Raw genomic sequence first — 25,373 nt, 5'->3', positions numbered from 1 at the left:
TTTACTTCCTGGATGAATGGTACGTATTCTTCTGTCCTTGTTGCCCTCCCCTTGATTTCAGAGAGATTTCTATCAGTTGTATGTTGCTATCACTGTATTGCAAAGAATCCATCTCACTGCATTTTTTCTGTGCCATGCTTGTTGTTTTGCTGTCCTTGATAATAAAATGATAATGGCATTGCCCTATGACTGTGGGATAAGTGAACCTGTTCAGCTTAGGTCCTTTAGGTCCTTACTTGTGATTGGGCCAGGTTGCTAGAACCAAGCAAGTTATATCTGTAGAAAAATTGTAAAAGTTGTCTTGACATCTTGTTTGTTTGGCTCTAATCTTCCTCTGAAGGGAACTCATTTCTGTTAAATAGCCGTATGCTCAAAGATGTCCCCACTCCAAATGTTCCCACCACCTTAGGTGAAGATCTCTGTTGTAGATCCTTCCTAGGATCATTTTGTCAAGGATATATTTTGGGAGGATATCTTCTTTCCTAAGAATTTGCCAGTTGAATCCTGCTTCTGTCATCATCCAGATGTTCAATTTCAGTATCCCAGTTCTACCCATTAATTGAGAGGGAGTCCCTGATACAGGGTGATGCTTCAAGTTTTATTTTCTCTTGGTTCTTTTACTGCTGCCTTTCTTTAAAGCTGTTAAATACTACAGTACATAAAACCTGCTGGAGTTGTACGGCAGTGTCTTCTGCCCTCTCTCTGTAGTTGTATTTGCAAATAGAAAATTCTGTTGGCACGTGAAAATCAGTGAGTTTCCAGCTGTAGTGAGTTTTACTTTAGCAGATTTCTACTGACAAATTGAACAAGATCCATCTGTTTTTTCTAATTTAATACAAGAGAAATAAACAAGAAGCATGTTTCTTTATCTCTCTCATTACAGTGTTGTTTGTTAAGCAGCCACATTTCTCATGTTTCTAAGTTCAGATTTGTTTTTCTATTTAAGGATAGAGCAGATTCAGCCCAAGTTTGAAATCTGAGTTTTGTTAGAAAATCTCATTCACTAGAGATTTGAGGAAAAGGCATGTCTTGTAGTCTGCTGTGAATGTTATCAACACATTTGGTTTTGTTAGGATTTAGGGAATAGTTCTGGTAGATGTTTATTGATGAAGATTTTTGGCTGGAGTTGTAAAGTTTGCTATTGAATGTGATACCATTACATGATTAATTTGGATTATTTAGATATTAATTCTTAATGGAGGAATAACTTAGAAGAATGTGAGAGCAGGAGTGGCACATTAGAACTTGTTCAATTAAAATTACCATGCCAGTAAGTTAGAAACTGTGACAGATAAGCCATTTGGGCATTCTGTTACCAGAGCAATCCTTCATTTTTATCTTCTTTGGGAAGGGCATAAGTATGGGGAGTATTAAGGTACTCAGATTTACAGGGGAGAATGTGGTCACATTTTTAGTGACATCTGAATTGGCTGACACATGCAAGTCGGTGAATTTGGAGTAAGTAAACCTTAGGAACAAAATTCATTGAAAAAGAGTTTATTCAGAAACATTCGTTGTACTTCCATCTGTAATTATGCTGCCTCCAGACCTATGTCAGACTTTCCATATTCCACAGACCCAAACTTTCTAGTCAGGTGACAACTGCCAACACTAAACAGTGCCAATTAGTTTATAATGCTGTAGTCCTTCCTGGCACGATAGCAAGACTAGAAGCTTCTTTCACTGTTTCTACACCATCCTTTCCCCTTTTGAATCTAAGAAAAATGAAACATGATTAGCAAGTGGTATGGGATGACTTTTTGTAGATTAGAGATTTAGACAGAAAACTGTTAAATTGGAGACTGCTGTAGTAACAGCTAACTGAAATAGTGTTACTGCAGATAGATTTCTGATACTGGTTGAGAATTTTGTGTGTGGGTTATACAGAGTGTAATTTCTAGTAGTCACTTGTTAGTTCAAACAGTATGCAGGTCCAAATAATGTAGAATAGTATAGAAGTATTAATTTGCAGCAGTAAATTCTCACATTACTCTGGACTAATCTTGTTGTCCTGTGACAATGTTAGTAATAACATTTCCAAATAAATATTGTGACATTTGCTATTACAACTTGCTTTGGGCCGGTGCTTGATCTTTTGTATTTTATGTTTGTTACACTAATGTCCAGGCTTGGAACTGATAATTGTTTTACATGAGACACCAAACTGAGTGGTAGAGTCGATGCACTGGAGGGAAGGGAAGCCATCCAGAGAGACCTGACAGGCTGGAGAAGTGGGCTCATGAAAACCTATTGAAGACCTCATGGTGGCCTTCCAGTGCTTGAACGGAAGGAGGGGGAATGGCTGTTTGTGAGGGTGGACAGTGATAGGACAAGGGGAATGGTTTTAAACTGAGACAGGGGAGGTTTAGGTTGGATATTAGGAGGAAGTTTTTCCCCCAGAGGGTGGTGAGGCACTGGAACAGGTTGCCCAAGGAGGCTGTGGATGCCCCATCCCTGCAGGCATTCAAGGCCAGGCTGGATGTGGCTCTGGTTGCTGGGCTGCTGGTTGGTGACCTGCACACAGCAGGGGGTTGGAACTGGGTGAGCATGGAGCTCCTTTGCAACCCAGGCCGTTCTGTGATTCCGTGGTATATGAACCTGGACTTCAAAAACAAACTGAGGAATTAAAACTTTATTTCAGAATCTAGTGGTCACATGTGGAGAGATCGATCAAGAAAGGGAGAATAAAGGGCACCTTCCAGACATTTTTCTTAATACCATTGGTCTGTTCCCAAATGTAGGGGCAGTTAGAAAGAAATTTAATGTGTACCATGGATATGCTTTCCTCCAGTGAAGGGTGATGCATTTGAATAATTCTGTTTGTTATAGGAAGTGTAGCTTAGAATAGAATGCTGGGGCTTATCTTTCCTATACCTAAAGGTGTCTTTGTCTCATAGTTAAGCACAAGGCTTAAAAAAATTATATTATTAGTCTCCCTTTTGTACATATTTTTCACTTTTCATTGCAGAGACCACTTTTATGATGCTTGTGTTTTCATGAAAGCTTTCTTTTTCCACATGCCCTCTATTGTTAATATTTTCCATTCCTTTCTGAACTTTATCTTCCCCTGCCCTTTACATTTCAAAAACTTCTGCCTTTGAAGTGCAAACCCCAAACTGTGAATGGGATTATAAAGGAAGGTAGGGAGGGAGCAGGCAACAAAACAAGCAACAAAAAGGCAACAAAAATAGTACACCTGAATAGAGTGCCTTTAGGAAGGAATTGTTGTGAGCATAAAAATTCACTTCTGGGAGTTTCCTAAGGTGTTCCTGATTGGTGATCCAGGTTAAGCTGTAGCAGTTCTGATTGTTGACTTCCAGGTAACATCTGTGATACAGAAAGTTGCATGTGAAAGGTCTTCGTGGTGGATTTGGCTTTGAATCTTTACTGAACAAGAGCCTTAGTGTGGCCTTATGCTGAAGCTTTGTGGTGATTGCCAATGTAGTCTTTTTCTAAGTAAGAGGTACACGAATACGAAGTCTTGACCTCTTGAGCTAGTTAGAAGTTCTTGAACATGTATCATCATCAGAAGGATGTTAATCCTATTAATGAGAGTTCTGGATGAATTCCAAGCAGTTAATTGCACTGTGTGCAGTGTGTTTTTTCTGATTAATGAAATGTTGGATTGTATTCTTTGTTTCCACTGTCACTGTGTTCTTTTACTAGCTAATTCCATGAGATAATCCAGAACGGACTTCACTTGAAACAGACAAGTGCTTGCAGAAAGCAGAATTTGATCAAAATATACAGTTTATTTTTGCCTAGAATTGGTAGTACTGATAGTAGGGGTTTGCTACATGTGTCTTTCATCTCCAACACAGCTCCACCAGCAGTGAACTGTTATATAAAGGGTTGTGCATTTTGTTGTAAATAAATAATTTTTCTTTTTTATTTAAAAAAAAGAAAAAAACGAGGCTTCACTTTGTGTTAATTGACATAGGATTTATTTCTGAACTGTTGGCGTCTTAAACTGTGAAATCTTCCTTTTCCCTTTTGTTAGTGGAGTCAGTATCGTGTTTGAATGCAATTTGACCCCTGAGTATGTCTGAAATGAAATTAGAAAAGAAAGAAAAAACATCTGACTCACTCTGGGCTGTGACTTTTTGTGACAGTTGAATTTGAATTAAATTTGTACTTTTTCAAGCTTGAATTCTCTGTTGCCAGTGCATGCTTTCTCTATGCTTGCATCCATCGTTTACTTCTTGATAAACAGCTGTCACTGCTAAAAGGATTATCTGGGTTTTTTATTTTTTTGCGTATTTGGTAGAGATGCTGTCCAAATTGACATAAAATAAATGCTTAGGCTGCAAACAAATCTGATGTAGTAGCATGCTTCCCAGCAACGTGGATTTGACTTCAAGGGTTTCCTAAATCAAAAAATCATCTATTACTCTGCTGTAGCCTTAATTAGTACCATTTTTAGTGTCAGTCAAAACATCTTTTTGGAAATTTTTCTATTTGACCTGCTGAATTTTAGCTTAAAACTAATGCATAAATTTTAATGTGTAAATTCATTTGAAGATCAGGGAGTCTGTAATTTACTAAATAGGGGAAGTTGTTTTAGCAAAATTCTTTCCTTTGGAACAAAACCTAAGCAAATACTTACCAGTGTGGGAATATGGGCTTCCCATTGGTGAATACAACAGGAAATCTTCAGCTCTGAATTTCTGGGGGCTTTGTAAGACTGTTGTATTTTTTTCCATGAATGTGAATGTTTTACAAAGGTGATGGTTAGAAGGCAAACAGGGACTGTATGCAAATTAATCACTACAAAATTTGTCTCTGATAAAAGAGGATTTTTAAGCTTTCTAATGGTACACTAGCATGGGTAACACCAATTGCTATTTTAAATTTGATTGAGAACACGTTGAACCTGTGAATAAAGTGACATGAACTGTTATTCAAAGAATTACAGAATCATAGGGGTTAGAAGGGTCCTCTGGAGATCATCTAATCCAACCTCCCTGCTAAAGTGGATTCCCTACAGTAGACTGCATAGGAAAGCATCCAGGCAAGTTCTCCAAGGGAAGCTTCACAACCTGTCTGGGGAGTTTGTTCCAGTGGTTTATCACCCTCAACGTAAAGAAGTTTATATAATTAAAGGTATTATATTAATACCTTGTGTTCAGATGGAGCATCATGTGTTCTACTTTGTGCCCATTGCCCCTTGTCCTGTTGCTGGGCACCACTGAAAAGAGCTGATCCCATCCTCTTGACAGCTAAGGAATTAAAAAAAAAAATAAAAACAAAAACTCACCAAAGATGCTTCTTTATTTTTTTTTAATTTATTTTTTTTTTTTTTATGGATACAGATCTACAGACAATCAGTGTCTTTCTTTAAGCTACAGACGTTCTGATAGCTTGCTAGTCTTTCCTCTAGTTCCTCTTTATTTCTGAACTGACACCTGTGGGATTATTTCAGTGTTATCCTACTGATGTTTATGAAAAAGAAAGTGATGTTTTAGTGAGCTGAGAAATGGTGCAAATGGCTCTTTCTTTTCTGCTAGATTTTCTCTCATTCCCTGTGGTAAACTAAGAATATTCTGCTATTCTTGGGGTGTTTGTTGTGTTCTCTTATAATTTCTTTAAATTTCTGTATGTTTTGGCAGGGGAAAGTCTTCTAGAACTATTAGTTTTGAACAATTTAAAGAAGCTCTTCAGGAACTCTCCAAGAAGCGATTTAAAGAAAAAAGTGATGAGGAAGCAATTCAAGAAATATATAAACTAATTGAAGGAAAAGCACCAATTATATCTGGAGTAACGGTATGTTACTGTTCTAATGGATGGATTATTTTAGCTGTCTTTTGTTCTATCCTAGCTTTATACTCACCTGTTTCCCTCTGCAGCCCAAATCCAAGTCAGTGTGTCTCTGAGCCTGGGGGCAACAGCTGTACTGAGCAGAGTGAAAACAAAGATTATGCAGTGCGAGATTATTGTGCTGTGGTGTGTATGGCACTGTCATTGCTACTGCTGGGAGTTGTAGTACCACGTGGTGATCAGAAAAAATCAAGGAGAGCTCTACTCTGGTTGAAACACAAATGTTTATGAAGAGTGCTGTATCCAAATAAAAAAGTAAATTCAGAACCTCGTTAAACAGTTCTATGTTGATGGTAGTTGATGGTGAAATATCAAGAAAAATTAAGTAAAAACAAAACAAAACAAAAACGACCTTAAAGTCAACCACGTTAATCCCAGAAAACCAGAAATCCAGAAATAATTATCATTTGGTCTAGTCTTTGGTTTCTTTTCTCTCTGTTTGTTTTGTTGTCTTTTTCTGTTTGGCATGTAAACTTTGATAAGTCTACTAACATTAATAAAATAAGTTTTAAACCTGATGTACATAGGTTTGGTTATCCTTCTAAATGTTCAGGTTGGACAAGCTTTTACTTTGTACTTAATTCAGTAGATACTGGATTGTTCACTATGATCTTGAATAGTCCTTTCAGTCTAGTTCAGCTGCTCAAAGTTAGTTGTCTCCCTGAGTTTAGTCAGCAAATAATCTTTCCTGAAACTGGTTTTGCACAAATGAGCAGTGAAAATGTCAAGTGGAGAAATCTCTTTTGAGTTGTATAGTTGGTTAGGTTTCTACAGGACTTCATCCTATTGCTCTTGTGCTCCATTTGAAATAAGGGGTAGTTTTGATACTTAATGATGGACCTTCTTTTTCTCCTTGGGTCATTTTAATTCATCAGAATAACTTGTTTTTCTTTCAAGGGGTTCTCCTCTGAACTGTGCATATTTACTTCCTCTGAATGGTGAGGCCTAAATGAATATACACTTCTGACTCCTTTGTTTTCTGCATTTCAGCACTTGGGTACTGAAGTCATAGAATGGTTTAGGCTGGAAGAGACCTTTAAGATCATCTAGTTCCAACCTCCCCTGCTACAGGCAGGGACGTCTCCCACAAGACTGGATTGCTCAAAGCTCCACCCAGGATGACCTTGAACACCTTCAGGAAGGGGGCATCCACAGGATCTCTGGGCAACCTGTCCCAGTGTCTCAGCACTCACAGTAAAGAGCTTCTTCTTAATATCTAGTCTATATATACCCTCATCCAGTTTAAAGCCATTTCTCCTTGTCCTGTTGCAACGTGCCCTTATAGAAGGTTTATCCCTGGCTTTCCTGTAGCCCCCTTCAGGTACTAAAAGGTTGTTTGTAAGGTCCCCCTGGAGCCTTCTTTTGTCCAGGCTTAAGACCACCAATTCTCTCACCCTGTCCCTGTAGGGGAGCAACTCCAGCCCTCTGATCATATTTGTAGCCCTCCTCTAGACTCACTCCAACAGCCTTATGTCTTGTGGACCTCAGAACTGGACACTATTCCAGAGAGGAGAGTAGAGGGACAGAATCACCTCCCTTAACCTGTTGGTTACACTTCTTTTGGTGCAACCAAGGATACAGTTAGCCTTCTGGGCTGCATATGCACATTGCTGGCTCATGTTGAATCTTTCATCAACTAACACCCCCAAATCTTTCTCCTCAGAGCTGCTCTCAAGACATTCTCCACCTAGTGCATATTTGTGGTTGGGATTGCTCTAACTCAGGTGCAAGACCTTGCACTCGTTCTTGTTGAACTTCATGAGGTTGGCATGGTCACACCTCTCTCCAGTCTGTTCAGGTTCTTCTGGATGGCATCCCTTCCCTCTAAGAAGTCAACCGCACCACTCAGCTTGATGTGCTCAGCAAACTTGCTGAGGGTGTACATGATCTGTATGCCGATGTTGCCCATAAAGATATTAAATAGCACTGGTCCCAGCACTAATCCCTGAAGAACACTGCTCATCTCTGGTCTCCATTTGGACACTGAGGCAAATGGAGAGAGACTGTAAAGATGGCAAAGGCTTGTGACTTCTTAGAATCTTGTGGATTTGCTGCACCTCCAGATTTCCAGTTTCGGGGTAGTTATGATGCCCTGAACAGTGGTGAGGGTGAACAATACCTGTCAGTGTCAGCTGATCCTGAATTTAGTGCTTGCAAAAAGGTGAAAAGACTAATAGCTACTTGCAGGCAGCGGAGATGCATCTACTGAGGAGAGTGTTAAACTGTAGAGTTACCATAACCTGAAGAGGCAAAGCCGTAAGAGTCAGAACAGGTGTGCCTGAGTAATAAACTTGACAGAGGATGGTCTCACTGTTCTGTAAATGAAGCAGAACTTGTGATATGTCTCAGATATCTGTGCAGGAAAGCACCTAGCATGGAGAGCAAGCAGGACAAATTATAAGTTTCCACAGTTGCAGAACTATGATGTCATTGGAGTTCTGGAAGCATAGTGGAAGCTCTTCTGACTAGAGTGTTATGAAGGATGAATGGAGGATCTTCAGAAAAGATGGTTGGGAAAAAGGGGAAGAGGACTTGTGCTCAATATGAAGCCGTAGCCTGACTGCATGGGGATCTGGCTTAGGTCAGATGACAAATGAGTAGAGTGCTTGTGTGTGAAGAGAACAGACCAACACAGGTGATGTTGTAGTAGGTGTGAACTACAGACCTACTGATCGAGCAGAGGAGAAAGACAAAGCCTTCTTTAGGCAGCTGTAGAAAACCTCACAAACCTGTGCCTTGGCATTCAAAGTTGTTATCAGCCATGCCAAAATGTCTGGGAGTAGGCAATCTAAATGACTTATTCTAAAATGGAAAAAAAAAAATAAAAATTGAGACAGTGATCAACCATTTGTGGAGATGCTCAGTTGAATATGCAGTGCACAACCAGAAAGAAGAATTAGTTAATAACACAGAATTATAGAATGTCTTAGGTGGGAAGGGATCTCAAAGATCATCTAATTCCAAAACCTCTTGCATTGGACAGTTACTACCCATTTGATCATATTGCGTGGGGAGCAGATGAACCTGACTTTGAACATGTCAGGGGATTGGCATTTACAGCTTTGCTGAGCAGTGTGTTCCAGTGCCTTACTGGTCTCTGAGTAGAGAACTTCCTCCTAATATCTAGTTTAAATGTCCCCTCTTTTAGTTTAAAACCATTTGCTCTTGTCCTATTACTGTAAGACCATCTAAAAAGTCAGTCTCCCTCCTTTTTATGAGCTCCCTCTAAGTATTAGAAGGCTGCAATGAGATCTTCCCTAGAGTCATTTTTTCCTCAGGCTGAACAAGTCCAGCTGCCTCAGCCTTTGTTCACTGGAGCTCCACTGCTCTGGTCATCTTTGTGGTCCTCCTCTGGCCCCACTCCAACAGCTCCACATCTTGTGCTGGCAATGTGTGTGGTATTCCAGGTGGACTTTCAAAGGGCAGAGTAGGGGGAGGACAATTTCCTCCCTTGTCCTGTTAGCCCTCCTATTTTGCCGCAGTCCAGGATACGGTGAGCCTTCTGGCCTGTGACAGCACACTGCTGGCATATGTTCAACAGGAATTCCAAGCCCTTCTCTGTGGGGCTGCTCCCAGTGACTTTTCCTGAACACACGTCTGGGATTGCCCCAACTCAGGTGCAGCACCTTTCACTTGACCTTGTTGAACCTCATTCAGTTTTCACGTGGGACCACTTTTTAAGCTTGTCCAGCTCCCATTGGATCTCATCCATTCCTTCTGTTGTGTCAACTGCATCACTTATCTTGGTGTCATCAGCAAGCCTACTGAGGACATACTGCTCGATTCTACTACCTGTGTTTTTGATAAAGATGTTGAAAACTCCTGCTCCCAAGATGGACGCCTGAGGGACATGACTTGGCACTTGCCTCCACCTGAACATAGATTTGTTGAAAAACACTCTGGCTGCAACTCTCCAACCACTTATTTAAGGATGAATGTGGAGATTGTGACTGAGCTCACACAAAGAAAGGAAGTGTACAGAAGGTGGAAGGAGGGAGAGGCTATACGGTATTGTATTATGTATATGGATTATGTATTGGGAGCATGATGAAGTAGGCCGAAGTTCAGCTGGAGCTGAGGCCGCAAAGAGCGCTGACGAGCAATTAAGAACTTTCTGTTACGTGTGTCATTAGCAAAAGTAAGAGCATGTGTTGATTGGTAGGGATGGGGATCTAGTGACAAGGGACATGGAAAAGATGGAGATGCTCAACGCTTTTTTTTTGCCTCAGTTTTGACTGGTAGGGCCTAACCTTTGGGGTTCATGGGTCCCTGGCTTGAAATAGTAACCACAGTAGAAGAAGATGGAATTAGGAATCTGTTCAGCAATTAGACCTTAAAAGTCTGTCGGACAAGATGGGTTACATACAAGGGTGCTGGAGGAGGTGGCCAGTGTCATTGCAGAGCTGCTGTCCGTTGTCTTCAAAAGGCCATGGCAACTGGGGAGGTTCACGACAACTGGGAAAAGGCAAATATCACATACATCCTTAGAGAGGGCTAGTAGGTGACTGTATCCAAGTACCTACAGGCCAGTCACCATAACTTCAGTCCCTGTGGAGGCTATGAAGCAAGTTATCTCAAAAGCACTTTCTAAACATGCACAGGGCAAGGAAAGGATTTGGAGCAGCTGGTGCAGCAAGGCCGTTCTTTCTAAGGGCAGAGAAGTGGCGGATCTAGTAAATGCAGTGGACAGGGAACATAGTATACTTTGATGTCAGTAAGACCTCAGAGCCAGCTCGTTATCACCAGACTGGGGAGGTACGGACTAGATAAAGTGGCCCTAAAATGAGTAGGGAAATAGCTGGTCTGTTGGGCTTGGAGATGCAGTCAGTAGTGCCAAGTCCAGCTGTCAGCCAGCAACAGCTTGTGGTGTCTCTCCACGCAGATGGATGGGACAGAGTGTTCTCTTGGCAAGTTTGTGAAAGACTCCAAATTGGGAGGAGTGGTTAATATGCTGGAGGTCAGTGATTCCATTCAGTGGAACCTTGGCAGGCTGTAGAAACAGGCTGATGGTAAGCCTCTTGAAGTTCAGCATAAGTAAAAGCAATTTCCTTGGCCTGCAATGAATTAATCCTATGTAAGACAGTAGCCCAGGGGTCCACAGGTCTTGAAGCAGCTTTTCAGGAGAGGATCTTGTGGCCATGATGTTGAACAGGAGTTAGCAACAGTCCTTGTATCAAGTGAACTTGTGCAGCAAGAAAGGGTAGCCACATCCAGTCTGCCTGAGCAAGAGTATAGCCAGCTGATCCATTGAAATGATGCTACCCTTTTATTTGGCAGCTGTGAGACTGTATCTCAAGTGATGCATCCAGTCTGGGACTGCCTGGTGCAAGAAAGAGATTGATACATTGGAACAAGCCCAGTGCAGAGCCACCACGATGCTCAGGCTGAAGCCTGTAATGCATGAGGAGAAGTGGAGAGAACTTGGCATGTTCAGCTTGGAGAAGGCTAAGGGGAGATGATATTTCTGTCTCTAGCCACATGACTGGAGGATGTACATTCTGACTTGATCTTCTTAAAGTTAGTTGTGGTGGTTGTTTTTACCCCAGACATGGCCAAATACTGAAGTAAGTTTCCTGGAGAGCTTGTGGAATCTGTATCCTTGAAGGTGTTGAGAGCTTGACTGGATAAGTTTCTGAGCAAGCTCATTAAAGCCTTGCTGCGAGTGAGAGTTTGCACTGGATACAAGCTCATATGTATGCAAATGTTCCTTCCAACCTAAATCTTTCTGTGAATTGATGAATCTAAATAAATCAAGATCCTGGACCACATTGTAAGAAATCTGATAATGATTAGCCTGTGGGCATGGAACAGGCTATCTGAGCAGATAGCTTGCCTTTCAACTTTTTTTTCTCCCCTGAGGTCTCTTTTTGTCTAAAGCATTAATTGTTCTATAGTTAGACACGAGTAACTTTTATATTTAGAGAAGGGAAAGTGTGTGCCTGCTACTACTGAACTGTTAAGTAGAGTTTCTGAAAGTGGTCATTGCTGTCAGTGAGCTGCATGTGATTATTTATTTGATTTATTGTTATTATCAGTTGATTTCTTTATTGCACTTATATCTAATCTAAACTTCTGAAAAGCCGCTGCTAAAGAAAACTGTAGCAACAACATGGTACAAAGTATGTAGGTCTTGAAATGCTTGAGAGCTGGAGTCTAGAGCTAGTATTACTGGGGAGGAGAAGAAAGGGTCATTTTTAAATGCTGAATGTGCAATACATGATCTACCCCCTGTTAACTAGACATCACACCGCCTTCCATTGATGGTGTTAGGTCAGAGTACTGTTGGACTTAATGATCTGAAATTGTTCCTGGAAGTGGTACCACATGCAAGGGACGTCCAGTGATGAGTTAGTTATCACGTTCTTTTTGTGTGCTGAGAGGAAGAAGCATCCGTGAAATCTAGCTTTTTCTTTCAAGTTTGATGTGTTCATGAAAGCAGGGAAGGAAAAGAAAATTGAAAAAATATTGGAAAAAAAATAGAACAACAAAAAACGACAGCAAAAAACCACCTTCCCTTTGAAAAGTTTTTTTTTCTTGGTTGTCATTCTTTACAAAGTGTCTGGATGTTACCAGCAAATAAATAATAATGTGACTGAACTGTAGTAGTTTCTGAGCAAGCTCTCAGAAACTTTCTTTCGAGCTTTGCTGTTAGTAAGGGCTTGCATTGCATCCAGTCTCAAATGCGGTTTTCTTCTAGGTCATTTTGTGTTTTATGAATTTAAGCTGCCTAAATGTCCAGTGACATAGAATCCCTAAATCTCTCTGGGCAAGGTGTTTCTAGGCTTAGCCTTCACCTAGTGGTGAAGAATTTTTTTTCCACGTGGAAAAAATTCCCATCTAGTTATAATTTCCCATGTTTGAAATTATGACAGTTATCTATGCTTTTCCCTTTTTTAAAAAGATATTTTTCTTTCTTCCTACTGTGCACTTTTAAACTGTTTATTCTGTAACTCCACTGTTGAAAACAGCAGAAGGGTTATTCCTTCCTTCCCACCCACTGCAACTGAACAAACCCTCTTCCTTGAGCTCTTCCCTGTATGGCACACACTCCAAGTTCCTCACTGTTTTATCAGCCCTTCTCTGCAAGGTGGGAAAGAGTAGTGAATTGCTAACAAAAGCTACGCAATCATTTTAAACCACTGAATCAATTAGTGTAAAGACAATTCCTTTTTACTTTCTATAGCTTCTGCTGAGACAATGGCCTGTTATCTTCTCAGTGTGACTGTAGTGTGAGGGGAGACTCAGTTGAAAGGGATGGGGAACGGTTATGCATGCCATTCCTGACTCATCTGGGTTGCTTCCACCAATTTGGAGATACAGTTAAAAAGCAGCTTTCCAGGAAAGTACCTGTAAAAATACAGGTTACACTGCAGGCTTGTGTTAATGAAAACAGTTATGTGAGTGAATGGAAGAATGGTCGGTCTTGGAGAGCAAAAGTGTTGATATTTTGGGAGGTATGCTGGCAGGTTTGCTTGATGTTCCGACAGTTTACACATTCATTATACTTAAGTTTGTTGTGCAAAATAAAACATTTTTTCGTAATGAGAGTTTTAAAAAGGAGAAGTGAGATGTTTATGTACACGTGTATCTTTTGTGGTATGCCTACTTTGTGTTGAACTCTATGTGCAGACAGAGCAGAAGAAGAATGAAGGCTTCTGTCAGCTCACAAAATGGAAAAAGAGAAGTTGCTCCAAGTAGTTTATTGCCTCTAGAAAAGTATAACTAGATTATGTAACTTACTGTAGATAGTAAGTAGTTCCAGCAGTTGGTGATCAGGAGCAGAATTGCTATGCGATGAGACAGAATCATTTGTCTGTGAATCCCAGCGGAAAAGAAGGTGAAGTGCTTACTTGCTCAGGTGGAAATTGTCCTCATTCAGCTCTTTGTGCTGGTCACAGTATTTTTTGTATTTCTCCCACTGATGATGGTCAGCTTCTCTTCCCCTATTTCCCTCACTCCCTTTATTTTCTTTGTCTTGCAATACCCAACTGGAATTAGTAATGAAAATAGGTTTTATATTTTTTTTCCCCTGTGGTTGCCAGCTTAGTCTCTGTAGGGTTTTTGAGGTGCTGGTTGATTTTATCATGGAATCATAGGTTTGGGTTGGAAAGGACCTTTAAGATCATCTAGTTCCAACCCCCCTGCTATAGGCAGGGGACGCCTGCCACTAGACCAGTTACTCAGAGCTCCATCTAGGATGGCCTTGAGCACCTTCAGAGTGAGGACATCCAGAGGATCTCTGGGCAAGTGTCTCAGTAACTTCGCACTAAAGAGTTTCTCCCATATATCTAGTCTAAATATACCCTCATCCAGTTTAAAGCCATTTTCCCCTATCCTGTTCCAACATGGCCTTACAGAAAGTTCCTTCCCAGCTTTCCTCTGTGCCCCCTTCAGATACTGGAGGGTTGTTGTAAGGTCCCCCTGGAGCCTTCTCTTGTCCAGGCTCAGGATCACCAATTCTCTCATCCTGTCCCTGTAGGGGAGCAGCTCCAGCCCTCCAATGATCTTCATGGCCCTTGTTTAGACCTACCTCAAGTGCTGAATGCCTTCTTGTGTTGGGAGCCCCAGAACTGGATGCAGTACTCCAGGTGGGGTCTCATGAGAGAAAAGTAGAGGTGCAGTCACCTCCCTCAACCTGCTGGTCATGCTTTTGTTCCTGCAAACAAATGGAAGGTGTGCACACTGAGTTCATAAAGGCCATTCATGATAAAAATGATAGTAAAAAGAGAAACATTTTTTACTGTGTATGTTCTACTCCATATTTACAGAGGCAAAGTCGATTTTGAAAATAAATAAGCAGGATGCTTAGTTGAGCCCTGCCCTTCTGTTTAATGTTTTTGTGACCCAAAGGAGAAGGAATGTTTTGCTTTTAGTATAAGCATTCGTCATCAGGAGCACAGAAGGAGAACAGAAGGGAGAAGCAAGGTGAATAGCATAGCTTTATTATGACAGTTTATTATCTCTGATTTTCACTTTAATTTAGGAAAGACTTCAGGAATTACTCATTCAAAAGCAACTTGGAGAAAATCTTCATACTTCACATCAATTGCTCTTATGCTTGTTTAAAGCATTGTAACTCCTCTGATATAGGAAGCCTTCTGATCCATCTTGGGCTGAAAGAGCACATGATGAAGCATCACTGTTGCTGTTGCTCTGGATTTGTGATTTTGCTTTTTCTGGGGCTTTAGGGTTTAACTTTTCTCTTTTTTTTCTGGACAAAAACAGTTTCTTTTTCTTCCGTGGTGTCAGTGAACCTTTTATTTAGAGTTTTGACTTTTTTTTTATTCTCACACATGCACATGGCAGTATTTTAAAATTTTAGTTAATACATATGAAGACAAAGGTCAGAACCATTGTCCCAGCATGATTTTTTTTTCTTTTAAGATTTGTCATAGGGGTGCTAAAGCATAGAGCTGTTCTGTCACCTTTCTATAATTGACTGTATTGCTGAACATTGAGAAAGTGCTTGACTTGCAGGTGAAGAACAAATTATAACAGAACATTTTCATGTCTCAGAGCTAGTCTACAAAACAGCATTATGAAGGAGACAATCTTACAGAAGTGTGTTCATTTGTTGTTTTTTGTTTGTTTTTTTTTATATGACAATCTCCAGTGGGCAGAGTTCCCTTGTGACTGTATCCTGCATGTTCAATTTCCTAATACTTTGAGGAAAGCAGAGCAAATTCTTTGTTGGGCATCGGACTGGGAGTTTTTACCTTGCTACTCATGATGTCTCAGTTTATACATTCTACTGCATTTTCATTTTACCTGGCTGAGCTGCTTAACACAATTACTGATCACAACATAATTTTTTTCCTACTTAGCTCAGCTGTGAACATGGGTTTTCTGGTTATAAGTTGCTAGCAGGCCAATATGTATGAGAAAGCTGTATGTTTTCTTGCAATACTTCTTCATAGGAATAGTCTTATTCTCTGTTTTCAATACAGAAAAATGGCTACAGCTGCAAACAGTACACTGAGACTACCGAGCAAGAAGTTCCCAAAGGTCACTGAGCAGTGCTTTTTAAGAAAAATATGCTCCAGAAGTCATTTTCTTTCAGTGACAGAACTCCTGCTCTGCATTATCTTTCCCCTCAAGACATAATGTAAAAGCAACGCTGCAGAGCACAGCAGTATTGTGCATGTTAGGAGGGAGAAAAGCAGGAGTTGATAGTATGAGATTCTCAGTAAGTAATGCATGTGGGCAGACAAATTCCCTCAAAACAGCTTTTATTTCAGTGGTGTGGAGGATATGTGGCTTTTCTGGTGAACAAGACTCAGTTGCAGCTTTCGTTCTAGGCTAATCTACATATTCTGTTCTCTTGGTGTGTGTTTTCCAAGTCTCTGATGTTTTTATGTTTAGCTTTTCAAGACATTCAAGCTACGTTACTCTGTGGAAGAATTATGTGTTATTTTGAGAGCGTTTAGGTTTTAATGAACACTTATTTAGGCTGAAAATGGGGGTGGTGGGGAGCAAAGCTTTTGATGAAGGGTGTTTCCCAGCACATTTACTTCACTTCAAGGAAGCCAGTGTCACTTTTATCTATAAAATGCATCCTAACATATGGTAACACAAACAAGGATACCCAAATTTTATTCCTTTCTTCATCTTAGCACCATTTTCACTGGAATAAAAAATCTTTTTTTCCCTTTTCTTTCAGTATGCTTTCTCTTCTGATTTTAAAATGTAAATTAAAGATCAAAGTGACCATTCCCAGTTCAAGCACACACGTGGTGTGCTCCCATACTGTTCTGTGAAATACGTTATTTGTGCACTCACGTTGTCTTTGTCTCAGCGACAGCAAAACTTTGATTTGAAGTATTCTTGTATTACTCAAAACAGCATGGGAGAAAGTCTGACATTCAGTCCTCGTTATTTGTTACTTCTCTCTTAACCCCTACAGCTTAGAATAAATTTTAGTCTCTTGAAATAAGGAATTCTAGTTACATTGTTTTGCTGAAACTAAAACATTCTGAATTGCTGGAGCTGGGCCTTTGTGCTTGGATGTTGAGTTAACAGGTTTTAAACATAGCAGCTCCCTATGGCATGTTCATGTCTTCGGTATTGAAACTTCGTTACTAATTGGAAGTGTCTCATGTTGGAAGTCTCCACCAAAATTTTCCTTGTGCTATTTTGTTCTTGGCTGTATGCTTATTGTAGTTAAATATATTGCCAATAAATATTTTTGCTTAATTTTGCTAGAAATGTGTAGAAATTTACATACTCTCCATTTGTAGCCTCGTTACTGTGAACAGTACCTGTTTTGAGAGTACTTGATTTCTGATGTGCATTTTCTTGTCTTTTTCTTCTCATAGAAAGCGATTTCTTCTCCAACTGTGTCACGCCTTACAGATACAACAAAATTCACGGGTTCTCACAAAGAGAGGTTTGATCCCAGTGGGAAAGGAAAAGGCAAAGCTGGCCGAGAAGATCTGGTTGATACTTCAGGATATGTATCTGGCTATAAGCATGCAGGCACATATGATCATAAAGTACAAGGAAGCAAGTAAGGCTTGAAGGTTTAAAATACAGGGGGAGAAAGGGAAAGAGAGAATATATTTTTAAGAATGACATAGATGAGTCCCACGTGTTTCAGTTATTGTGAATGCTAAGACTATGTGTTCAAGAAGTTTTTTTCAGAAACTGGAACTGATTTTAACATCTGCTGAGCAACTTGCAGCGTAGCACCACTTCATTACATTCCTTATGTGTATATTGGCAAAATAAAATGTACCAGTACAAAAAGGACATCATTTTGTTGAGCTCTTTAGACGAAAAGAAAAAAGCAATGTCAAGAGCTGTTATGCCACACTTTGTCAATCCGAGCAAAAAATAAAAAACAAATAAAAAAAAAATTCAAACATTCCTAAATATCCAGTTGCTCTGAGGTTGTAGAAGAGAACCCTCTGAAAAAAGGTTCTTTCATAGCAGCATTTCTGAAAAGTATGCCATTACTTAGGCAGTTTGATTTCACTACTGTTCTGGGGCTTTTAAAAAAATGTCTTTTATGGGATCTGGCACTTTCCTTAAAAGATTCAACAGTGTATTATTGTGGAGTAAGTTGTTGTATTATATAAGGCGCTAATCTGTAAATTTCATACACCATTTATGAAAAGAAAAAAAAAGGAAAAACATATTTTTGTGACAATACAGGTTCTGATGTATTTATGTCAGCAGAAGGAGGTGGCAAATACCAACCCTTACTGTCCTCGTGTCTATTCTTTCTGCATTGTTATTGTGTTTACTGTAGTGCGTTTCTGACTGGCTGGATTTAGATGGAGCTAATGTACTAACGTGGTGGGTGAGGAACAAGATCTTGCTAAGAAAGTCTTCTAGGTCTTTTTGTAGTCTGTTCTCAAATTTGAACTAATTATGCTTTAAAACCTTGAATATGACTAAACACTGCCAATCAGATTGCTATTAAGTGAATGTTGTGCACATGCATTGGCATATATCCCCTTTAAGCTCTAACACATGCAATGGAAGTTTATGGCCTTTTGTATTAAGGAAATATATAATATTAATATCCACATAATTAATTATAATGAATTGTAATTAATCACACAGAAAAATATACTGTTATACCCAGGCTACGTGTTCTGTTAGTTTTGTCTGAAGCCAAAGGATTTGTTTCTCTGTGCTGCCTCACTTGGGAGTGATTTTATTGATGGGAATAGCTTTATATTTCTATGGAAAAAACAACTGCATACATTTAAGGTACAGGCAGCTGGGTGTGACCTGCCTCTGGCTCAGATTGCCAAAACGAGTTAACAGGAATAAAAATCACTCTTCTTCTTCTTCTCCTTTTTTTTTTTTTTTTTTTTTTTTTTGTCTTTGTATATGTGTGCATACATATTACTGGTTAAACAAGAGAGAAAAGGCCAGTTCAATTTTCTGTGAGAGCTGAACAAGTACTCTGACGTATTGCTCTGTCTGTAAAATTATAAAAGATATATTTTGGAGTATTTAAGAACACCTTCTAGTAGTTTTGCTTTGCTTGTTTTCAAAAAGATGCACTGATTTTAATGTTTTGACTGTGGATAAAGGCTGATAAGTTTACAGTTTCTCTCTTACTCTGATCAGCATGCCTTTCAGAGTTATAAGCTGTATACTCTGATCTGTGTCATCACATTTCTTGCAGGTCACAATCTGTATTTGGCCTATATACAGAAAGCGCGCTGGTTTTCAGTCCCTAACTGTTCATGTTTTGTTTTTTTGACATTTGGCCTGTCTTGTAAGTCAGCCTCCAATGACCCTTTGAACCCATGCATCAGCCTGAACGCAAACAGCAATGTGCAAATACAAGGACTTCCTCATGAACTTGAAGATTTTTTGTTTGTTTATAATTTGTTTTGGTTTTTGTTTTGAGGAGGGAAGGAAGTTTGCCGAAGACTCAGCACATGCTATTGTAAGGATTTGAATATCTTTTTCCCATGATTGACTCTACTCATCTGGGAAGATTTTTGACGTATCTAAGGATGCTCAGGATGAGAAGCTTTTTGAAGTCTAACTAACTTATTGCTCTTGAAGAAAAGTTTCAGTGGAGTGAAGGAGCACACACTCCTTTGTTGCACTGCTTACCTGTCACACTCCGAAAAAGAAAACAGCACATTGTTATACAAGCAAAGATTAAATTTTTCCAGCATGGCAGTAGACTGGCTAACTGCAGAGAACCCTCTTTGTGATACAGCATTCATGCCTGTGCACCTCAGGAACACCCTGGGATAGGCCTGTAGCTTTTTTTGTAAGTAAAGAGGCTAAGTCTGTAACTCTTGACAAATCCTCAGCTAAATTACAGGCACGATCAATGCCCCTGTTCTTCCCGTTGACTCGGAGACCTAACTTATTGGTAGCTGAAAAGATCTGGACCCTGCTTGAATCAAAGGTGAGGTCTGGTCTATGGCAGAGCTCTTCCAACACGTTTTTGATCTTGCTGTTTGTTGCTAGCTAGCTGTCATGACAGGAATAGTAGGTGATACCTAACCTAAGGTGCACAAGTGATAGGCTTTCTAAAGTACACAAATGCAGATACCAAAATGTTACTGCAGAAGGAGGAATGACAGGTTAGAAAGGTTTTACAGACTTACTAGGTTTTAAATTGCTAGTCCATGGCATGAGCGAAATAGGCACACTCGTAAGATGTAGAAGGCATGCAAAAGAATTGGGAGTGGGGACAGATACACGCTGGCACTTGAAATGGAACAAAACTTCGTACTTGGAAGAGGCTGATGGAACTAGCCAGCAGTCTGCTAGAGCTTAACTTTATATTACAGTATGAAATTCCTGCAAGAACAAAACACTTTGGATGGACCTGATGCAAATTTGTGCAATGTATACAGTGATATATTAAGTTTTGGATCAGGACCTGAAAAAGTGCTTCAGATAGCATATGGTATTCTATTTTGAAGGACACACTTTTTCTTCTTCACTGCAGTTGGATAGCTTTAAATCTTTATCAAATCCATGAAAAGAAATTTGATATGACAGCGAAGAAAGGAAGTTGTGGCTGGAAAAGTAGTAATCGGTAAACATTTTCCTCTCTACACTTGATACAGAAGATGCAGGCTATGAATGAAAGCATAAAACTATAGAATCATAGATGCATCATGTATATCTGTGTATTAGAACTTCAGCCACTCATTTATGTTCTTACTTTCTCACTAATTTTGGTGGGTAGTGAAAAGCCTAAATAATAGCTTGAATGTTAGCCATGCTTGTTAATGTTCCAGGCCTATTTGGAAATGAAGCCAAGTGTGTATTTTATTGTTTGTTCATTGACTCTTCCCTGCACTGTTAGGACAGCAAGCACAGCTTGTAATTCAGAGATTATGGGAAAGGAGAGGTCAAGAGGTGGAGTAGAGCATGCTCATCATCCTGTGCACCATTATTCTAGACTACCTAAATGACATGCCTGAAGTAAGGACTTGTACTTAATAAGGTTTACGCTCATCTCCTTTTTTTGGGCATCTAAATTCATTCCTTCAGACTTTCCAGTCTGGTTTTCAGCAGCCCATCTGCAGTGCTCTTTTACGTGACGTCATCTATAAAACCCTACTATTCTTAATAATTTTGCTTTCAGTACTGCTGAACATTCTTTTGTGATAAACATGATCAAAAAGTTCAGGCAGCTTTTCGTGATAACTGTATTTAAGAACAAACTCAAATTATACCGTTTATTTAAAATTAAAGCCTTAGATACTGTAATAGTTCGCAATCTTAATAAGACTACCTATACCAGATTGAGAACAACAAATTCAAATCCTGACTGAGGCAAAAGAGTAATATTATGGGAAATCTTAAGTAAAATGTGCGGAAGAATTTTTTTAATTATTATTATTAGCTCTTGTTTGCTAATTCCTCTACTCATTCTTTGTGCTTTAGTTACTTGTTGAGAGTTTTCCAACAGTCATACCCGTATGGAAAATCAGAAACAAGAATTACTGTCCTTTATATGGCTATCAAAGCTATCACAGTATTATTACTGAAAGGCAGACATTGAATTATATGTTGTTTCAACAGTCCAGCGTGAACATTTCTGATTAATTGTAACAAAGTACTTGGAAGACCAAAGGAAATGCGGAACATTGGCCACTTTCTTACTTTAGGAAAGTGAAAGGGTAATTTCCAAACTACTGATGTGTCACACCTTGTTCTTCATTAACATAGAGGTTATCCTTCAAAGATATTTTTGATTAAAGTATGATATTTTTAATGTATTTTACTGATATTACCTCAATCAAAATTTCCTCTGATAACTTTTTGGAATCATGAAGTTCATGTATTATTTATTTCAGTCATGTTTTCCCTCTGTTGGCTCAATTAATACCATTTTTATAGCAGATGGAATTCATTGATAACCCAGAACTAGAGTATATGACTAGTTAAGAGTTTGGCTTGCAAGTGAGAGGTATCAAGAGAGTCCTTGTGTATCCTTCTCCAAACCCAAACCTTTAAAGTTGTAGTTAAGAAAGTTTTTTTTCTTAAGCCTTGTCATAGTTACAAAATAAACTTCAATTATTTGTGTCTGCATGTGTGATAAGTATCAGCTGTTTGGAATATAAACTAGCTTTACAGAAATTGCATGTATTCTGGGGGCATGCGCCTGTCATCCGTGAGTAAGAATTCTCTGTTAGCACTGGCCAAGAAACAAACCATTTACTCTCATGATAGATAAAATGTAATGTGTTGCACCTAGTACATATCCTTTAAACTGACTGTTAGCCTTGCGTGTGCACTACAATAACTACAGCTTTGTGTACATTGTTTGTAGTGTGGATATTACGTTCTTTCTTTGTCTGTTAGTTGATGGTAGGTAATGTAATACATGAGACTTGTACAAGTTTGTGTGCACACATACTTTCTAGATTCAGATAAATAATTAAACTGTGTAGGCACTGTCCTAAACCTTAAATCTTAAAGGGCCAAGCTCTTATCCTGCAACTGGAGCTATTCAGGGCCAGTTGGAAATGCTACCATTCTATCTCCATAGCATGAAAGGAGGGATCTAGGAGTGTTTTTATGTTTTAACACGTACAACTACTCCCTTTCTATTTCTGGAGGAAACTGTTCTTCAGTAAATCTGACGTAGACTTGTTGTGACAAGAAGAGTTCTTCCCTTGTTAGGAAGTAGGAAAGAGCCAGGGATAAATCAGTGGTTCCTCTGAGTGCTCCGAGGAGATCACTTAAAATTATGCCCTCTGTATTTTTCTTTAACCCAACTTTGAGAAGTAAGTTGACACTCACTATGTATGTGCAAAGTTTTTTGTCGTCAGTTGAGTAAGTACAACATCGTGGTGTACTGGAGCAGGAGATGGACTCTGACTTACAGTGTTTGTAGACTCCAGCCTTGCATAAACCTTTAGAAAATGAAGTACCTGAAACATAATGACAGATTTCAAACTTGTGTGAAATTCTTAGTCAGGAATGGTACGTGGTTCATGAGTGTGTACCTCCTATATTTGGAGTTTTGCCCATAAAATAGCATTTGGACATTGAGTGTCTAATTTTGTGCACCCAAGTGCCCATTTGGCTAACTAGATATAAGCTGGAAATGATAGACTGAGCTGTTCCTTTTAAGTCTTCAGAATCCTAAAACTAGTGACAGACCATTCATTGCATTCATGCTTGCTTGTTTAGCTCAAAAATAATGTTTCAAAAGATTTCTCAGCTACGATGTTTCAGGAAGCTAACAAATATTGCAGGTAGATCCTCCAGATCTTTACTGTCTAATCAATTTGTATTTTCAGGAACAAATAACTGATATGTACTTGGGGGCTTATTTTTTTTGTGTGTGTGTTTTTTAGTATATCACCTGAGCTGTATTTCTTCAAAATCCACGTAGAGATGATGGGACTCAAAACAAGTTTAAGATGTAACTGTTTATAGTTCTTGGAAAATGTTTCAATTTAGTAGTTTCATTCCAAATAATTGATTGCCCACTGTAGGCAGATTTTGGCAAGAGCAAACTTGATAATAAATAAATAATAATTAAAAAAAACCCAACACTGTCACAGAGTTGACCAGATCAATCTATGTCCGTGACAGGGGCGACAGGCCTCTGCCCTCCCCCCCCCCGACCCCAGTCCCACAAAAATGGGAAGGAAGGAAGGGAGGAAAAGAGCAGCGGCAACAATCTATGGAGGAAAACTTATTTTACTATAATATTGGAATACAAAATAACACAATATATACAATTTAATTGCAATTGAGATTAATAAATCAGCCAAGATGAGAGAGAGAGAGTTCCCGGGACCGATTCAAACCTGAACAGCTTGGAACGGCCAGGAAAGCACCTCCAGCACCCACTGCAAGGCAGCAAGAGAGCGTCCCCCCCACCCAGAAGGGCCAGATCCCGTGACTGCTGTAATGTACAGGGATAGGAACTTGGAACTGGGGCAGTGACACTTCAATGCATCACTAAATGATGTTTTGATGTGGAATATTGAAACTCAAAAGCAAAAAAACAAAAACAAAAACATAGAACCATGACAAACACAACAAGCATATTTACTGAGTATTTTTGACAGATTTACAAATAACGTACTGGTAGTCCAAAATTATTTAGAAGTAACAATAATTTTGCTTTGTAGTCATACTCACACACGTGCATTTGCATTATTTTGGGACGGATGAGTGGCTAGAGTACAGAGGAGGCTTTTTGGCTTGTTGGTTTTGGGTTATTATTATTATTTTTTTTAATATATCTACACATTGACATTGGAGAGCCCAACTTGCTAACGTGTCCTGGAAAGATAATAAGTACCTTCCACATTCCATTGTGGGTAAAGCATCCAATGACTTAGTTTTCAAAAATATTTTTAAAGCATCTCTTTTTATGAGTTAGTGTACAGCATATGGCGCCTGCACAAAGCATTGGTAAAGCTCTGAGGTAATTCATGTAATGGCAACTTCAACTTGACTTCATATGTTTTTATTCAAGATTTATTACACATTGTTCAGGACAGGTCACAGACTTGAATAAAGTTGCATTCAAGTTAATTTAAAATAAAGCCCTAAAACTGTACTCACACTTCATCCTCTTTACATTTTACTCTGGATGCTGTAGATGATAAATGCAAAAAAAGAAAAAGAAAGGAAGAGCAGCAATTTATGTGGTAATATTCACCCACAGTGATGAATTACTTTAAGCTCCAGTTTATGTTGGATGCTTTTCTGCATGCTTGCATTTGATCAAATGTTATTTTTAAACAAAGAAATAATGTGAAATAATGCAGCCTGTGCTGTGTTCAGTAGAGTAATATTAATACAAGTGAAATGCTGAATATCTGTAACATTTATCCTAAATACATACTAGCTCTTTATAAAGGCTTTGTGTAAGGGCAGTTATCCCATAAACTGTAGGTAAATCTGTTGGCAGACTACTTGTTAGCACTGTAGTGCATGAAATGACAAGGTCATCAACAAAAACATGTTACAGGATGCAGCAGAGATGTGTCTGTGTTTATATTTGTGCTGAGTTCAGAATATGTAACTTTTGGCAAATTACTACATCAGGGAAGATGCTTTTAATGCAAAGGAATTTGTCTTTCTGTGAAGCAGAGAAATAGTTGATGTTGGGTAAGTATGTAGGCCACTCTGAACGTACTGCCTCCTATTTGTTTCCATGGACACTACAACAGGTACAAGGAGCTCAGTAATACTATTTGGTAAATTCTCAGCTATGAGGCATTTATTTTTCAGCATAGTCACCACCGTTAGCTATGCATTTTTTCCAGCCATGCACAAGAGCCTGCATGCAGTGCTTGTAAAGTTCTGTGCCAGCAGTGGCAATCCACTGAAACACAGCTGCTGCTGCCTCACTGTTCTCACATCCATTCTTTGATTTCCATGTTCGCTCAGCAAGCATCGATGAATGCCAGTGGCTAACATCTTTTCTGCAGGGAGGAATTCAGTGACACACCTTTGCTTCATCCACACTTCCATGCCAAACGCCATTTTGTTAAACTGCCCCTCTGCTGCATCTGTTGCACAGAATCAAAATGGAATGGAGTGTTGGTGGGAATGTGCAGCTTCTACTGCCATACCACCAACATCCA

At 39.3% G+C, this 25,373-nt stretch overlaps 1 protein-coding gene across 5 annotated transcripts in view; it reads left to right on the top strand.

Moving 5' to 3' along the window:
- The window catches only part of TPPP (tubulin polymerization promoting protein), an 89,614-nt gene that overhangs the window by 53,182 nt on the left and 11,059 nt on the right, over positions 1 to 25,373 (top strand). For all 5 annotated transcript variants that reach the window (XM_052697713.1, XM_052697714.1, XM_052697710.1 and 2 more), the window contains 2 exons: positions 5,610 to 5,763; positions 17,133 to 17,323. In XM_052697713.1, the coding sequence (XP_052553673.1) occupies positions 5,610 to 5,763; positions 17,133 to 17,323 (345 nt within the window). The remainder of the gene's footprint in view (positions 1 to 5,609; positions 5,764 to 17,132; positions 17,324 to 25,373) is intronic.

The sequence above is a fragment of the Tympanuchus pallidicinctus genome, unplaced genomic scaffold (assembly GCF_026119805.1).
Source record: "Tympanuchus pallidicinctus isolate F22 unplaced genomic scaffold, pur_lepc_1.0 scaffold31, whole genome shotgun sequence".
Classification (NCBI taxonomy): domain Eukaryota; kingdom Metazoa; phylum Chordata; class Aves; order Galliformes; family Phasianidae; genus Tympanuchus; species Tympanuchus pallidicinctus.
The sequence above is the reverse complement of the archived record's forward strand: the minus strand, read 5'-3'. Positions and strand labels throughout refer to the sequence as shown.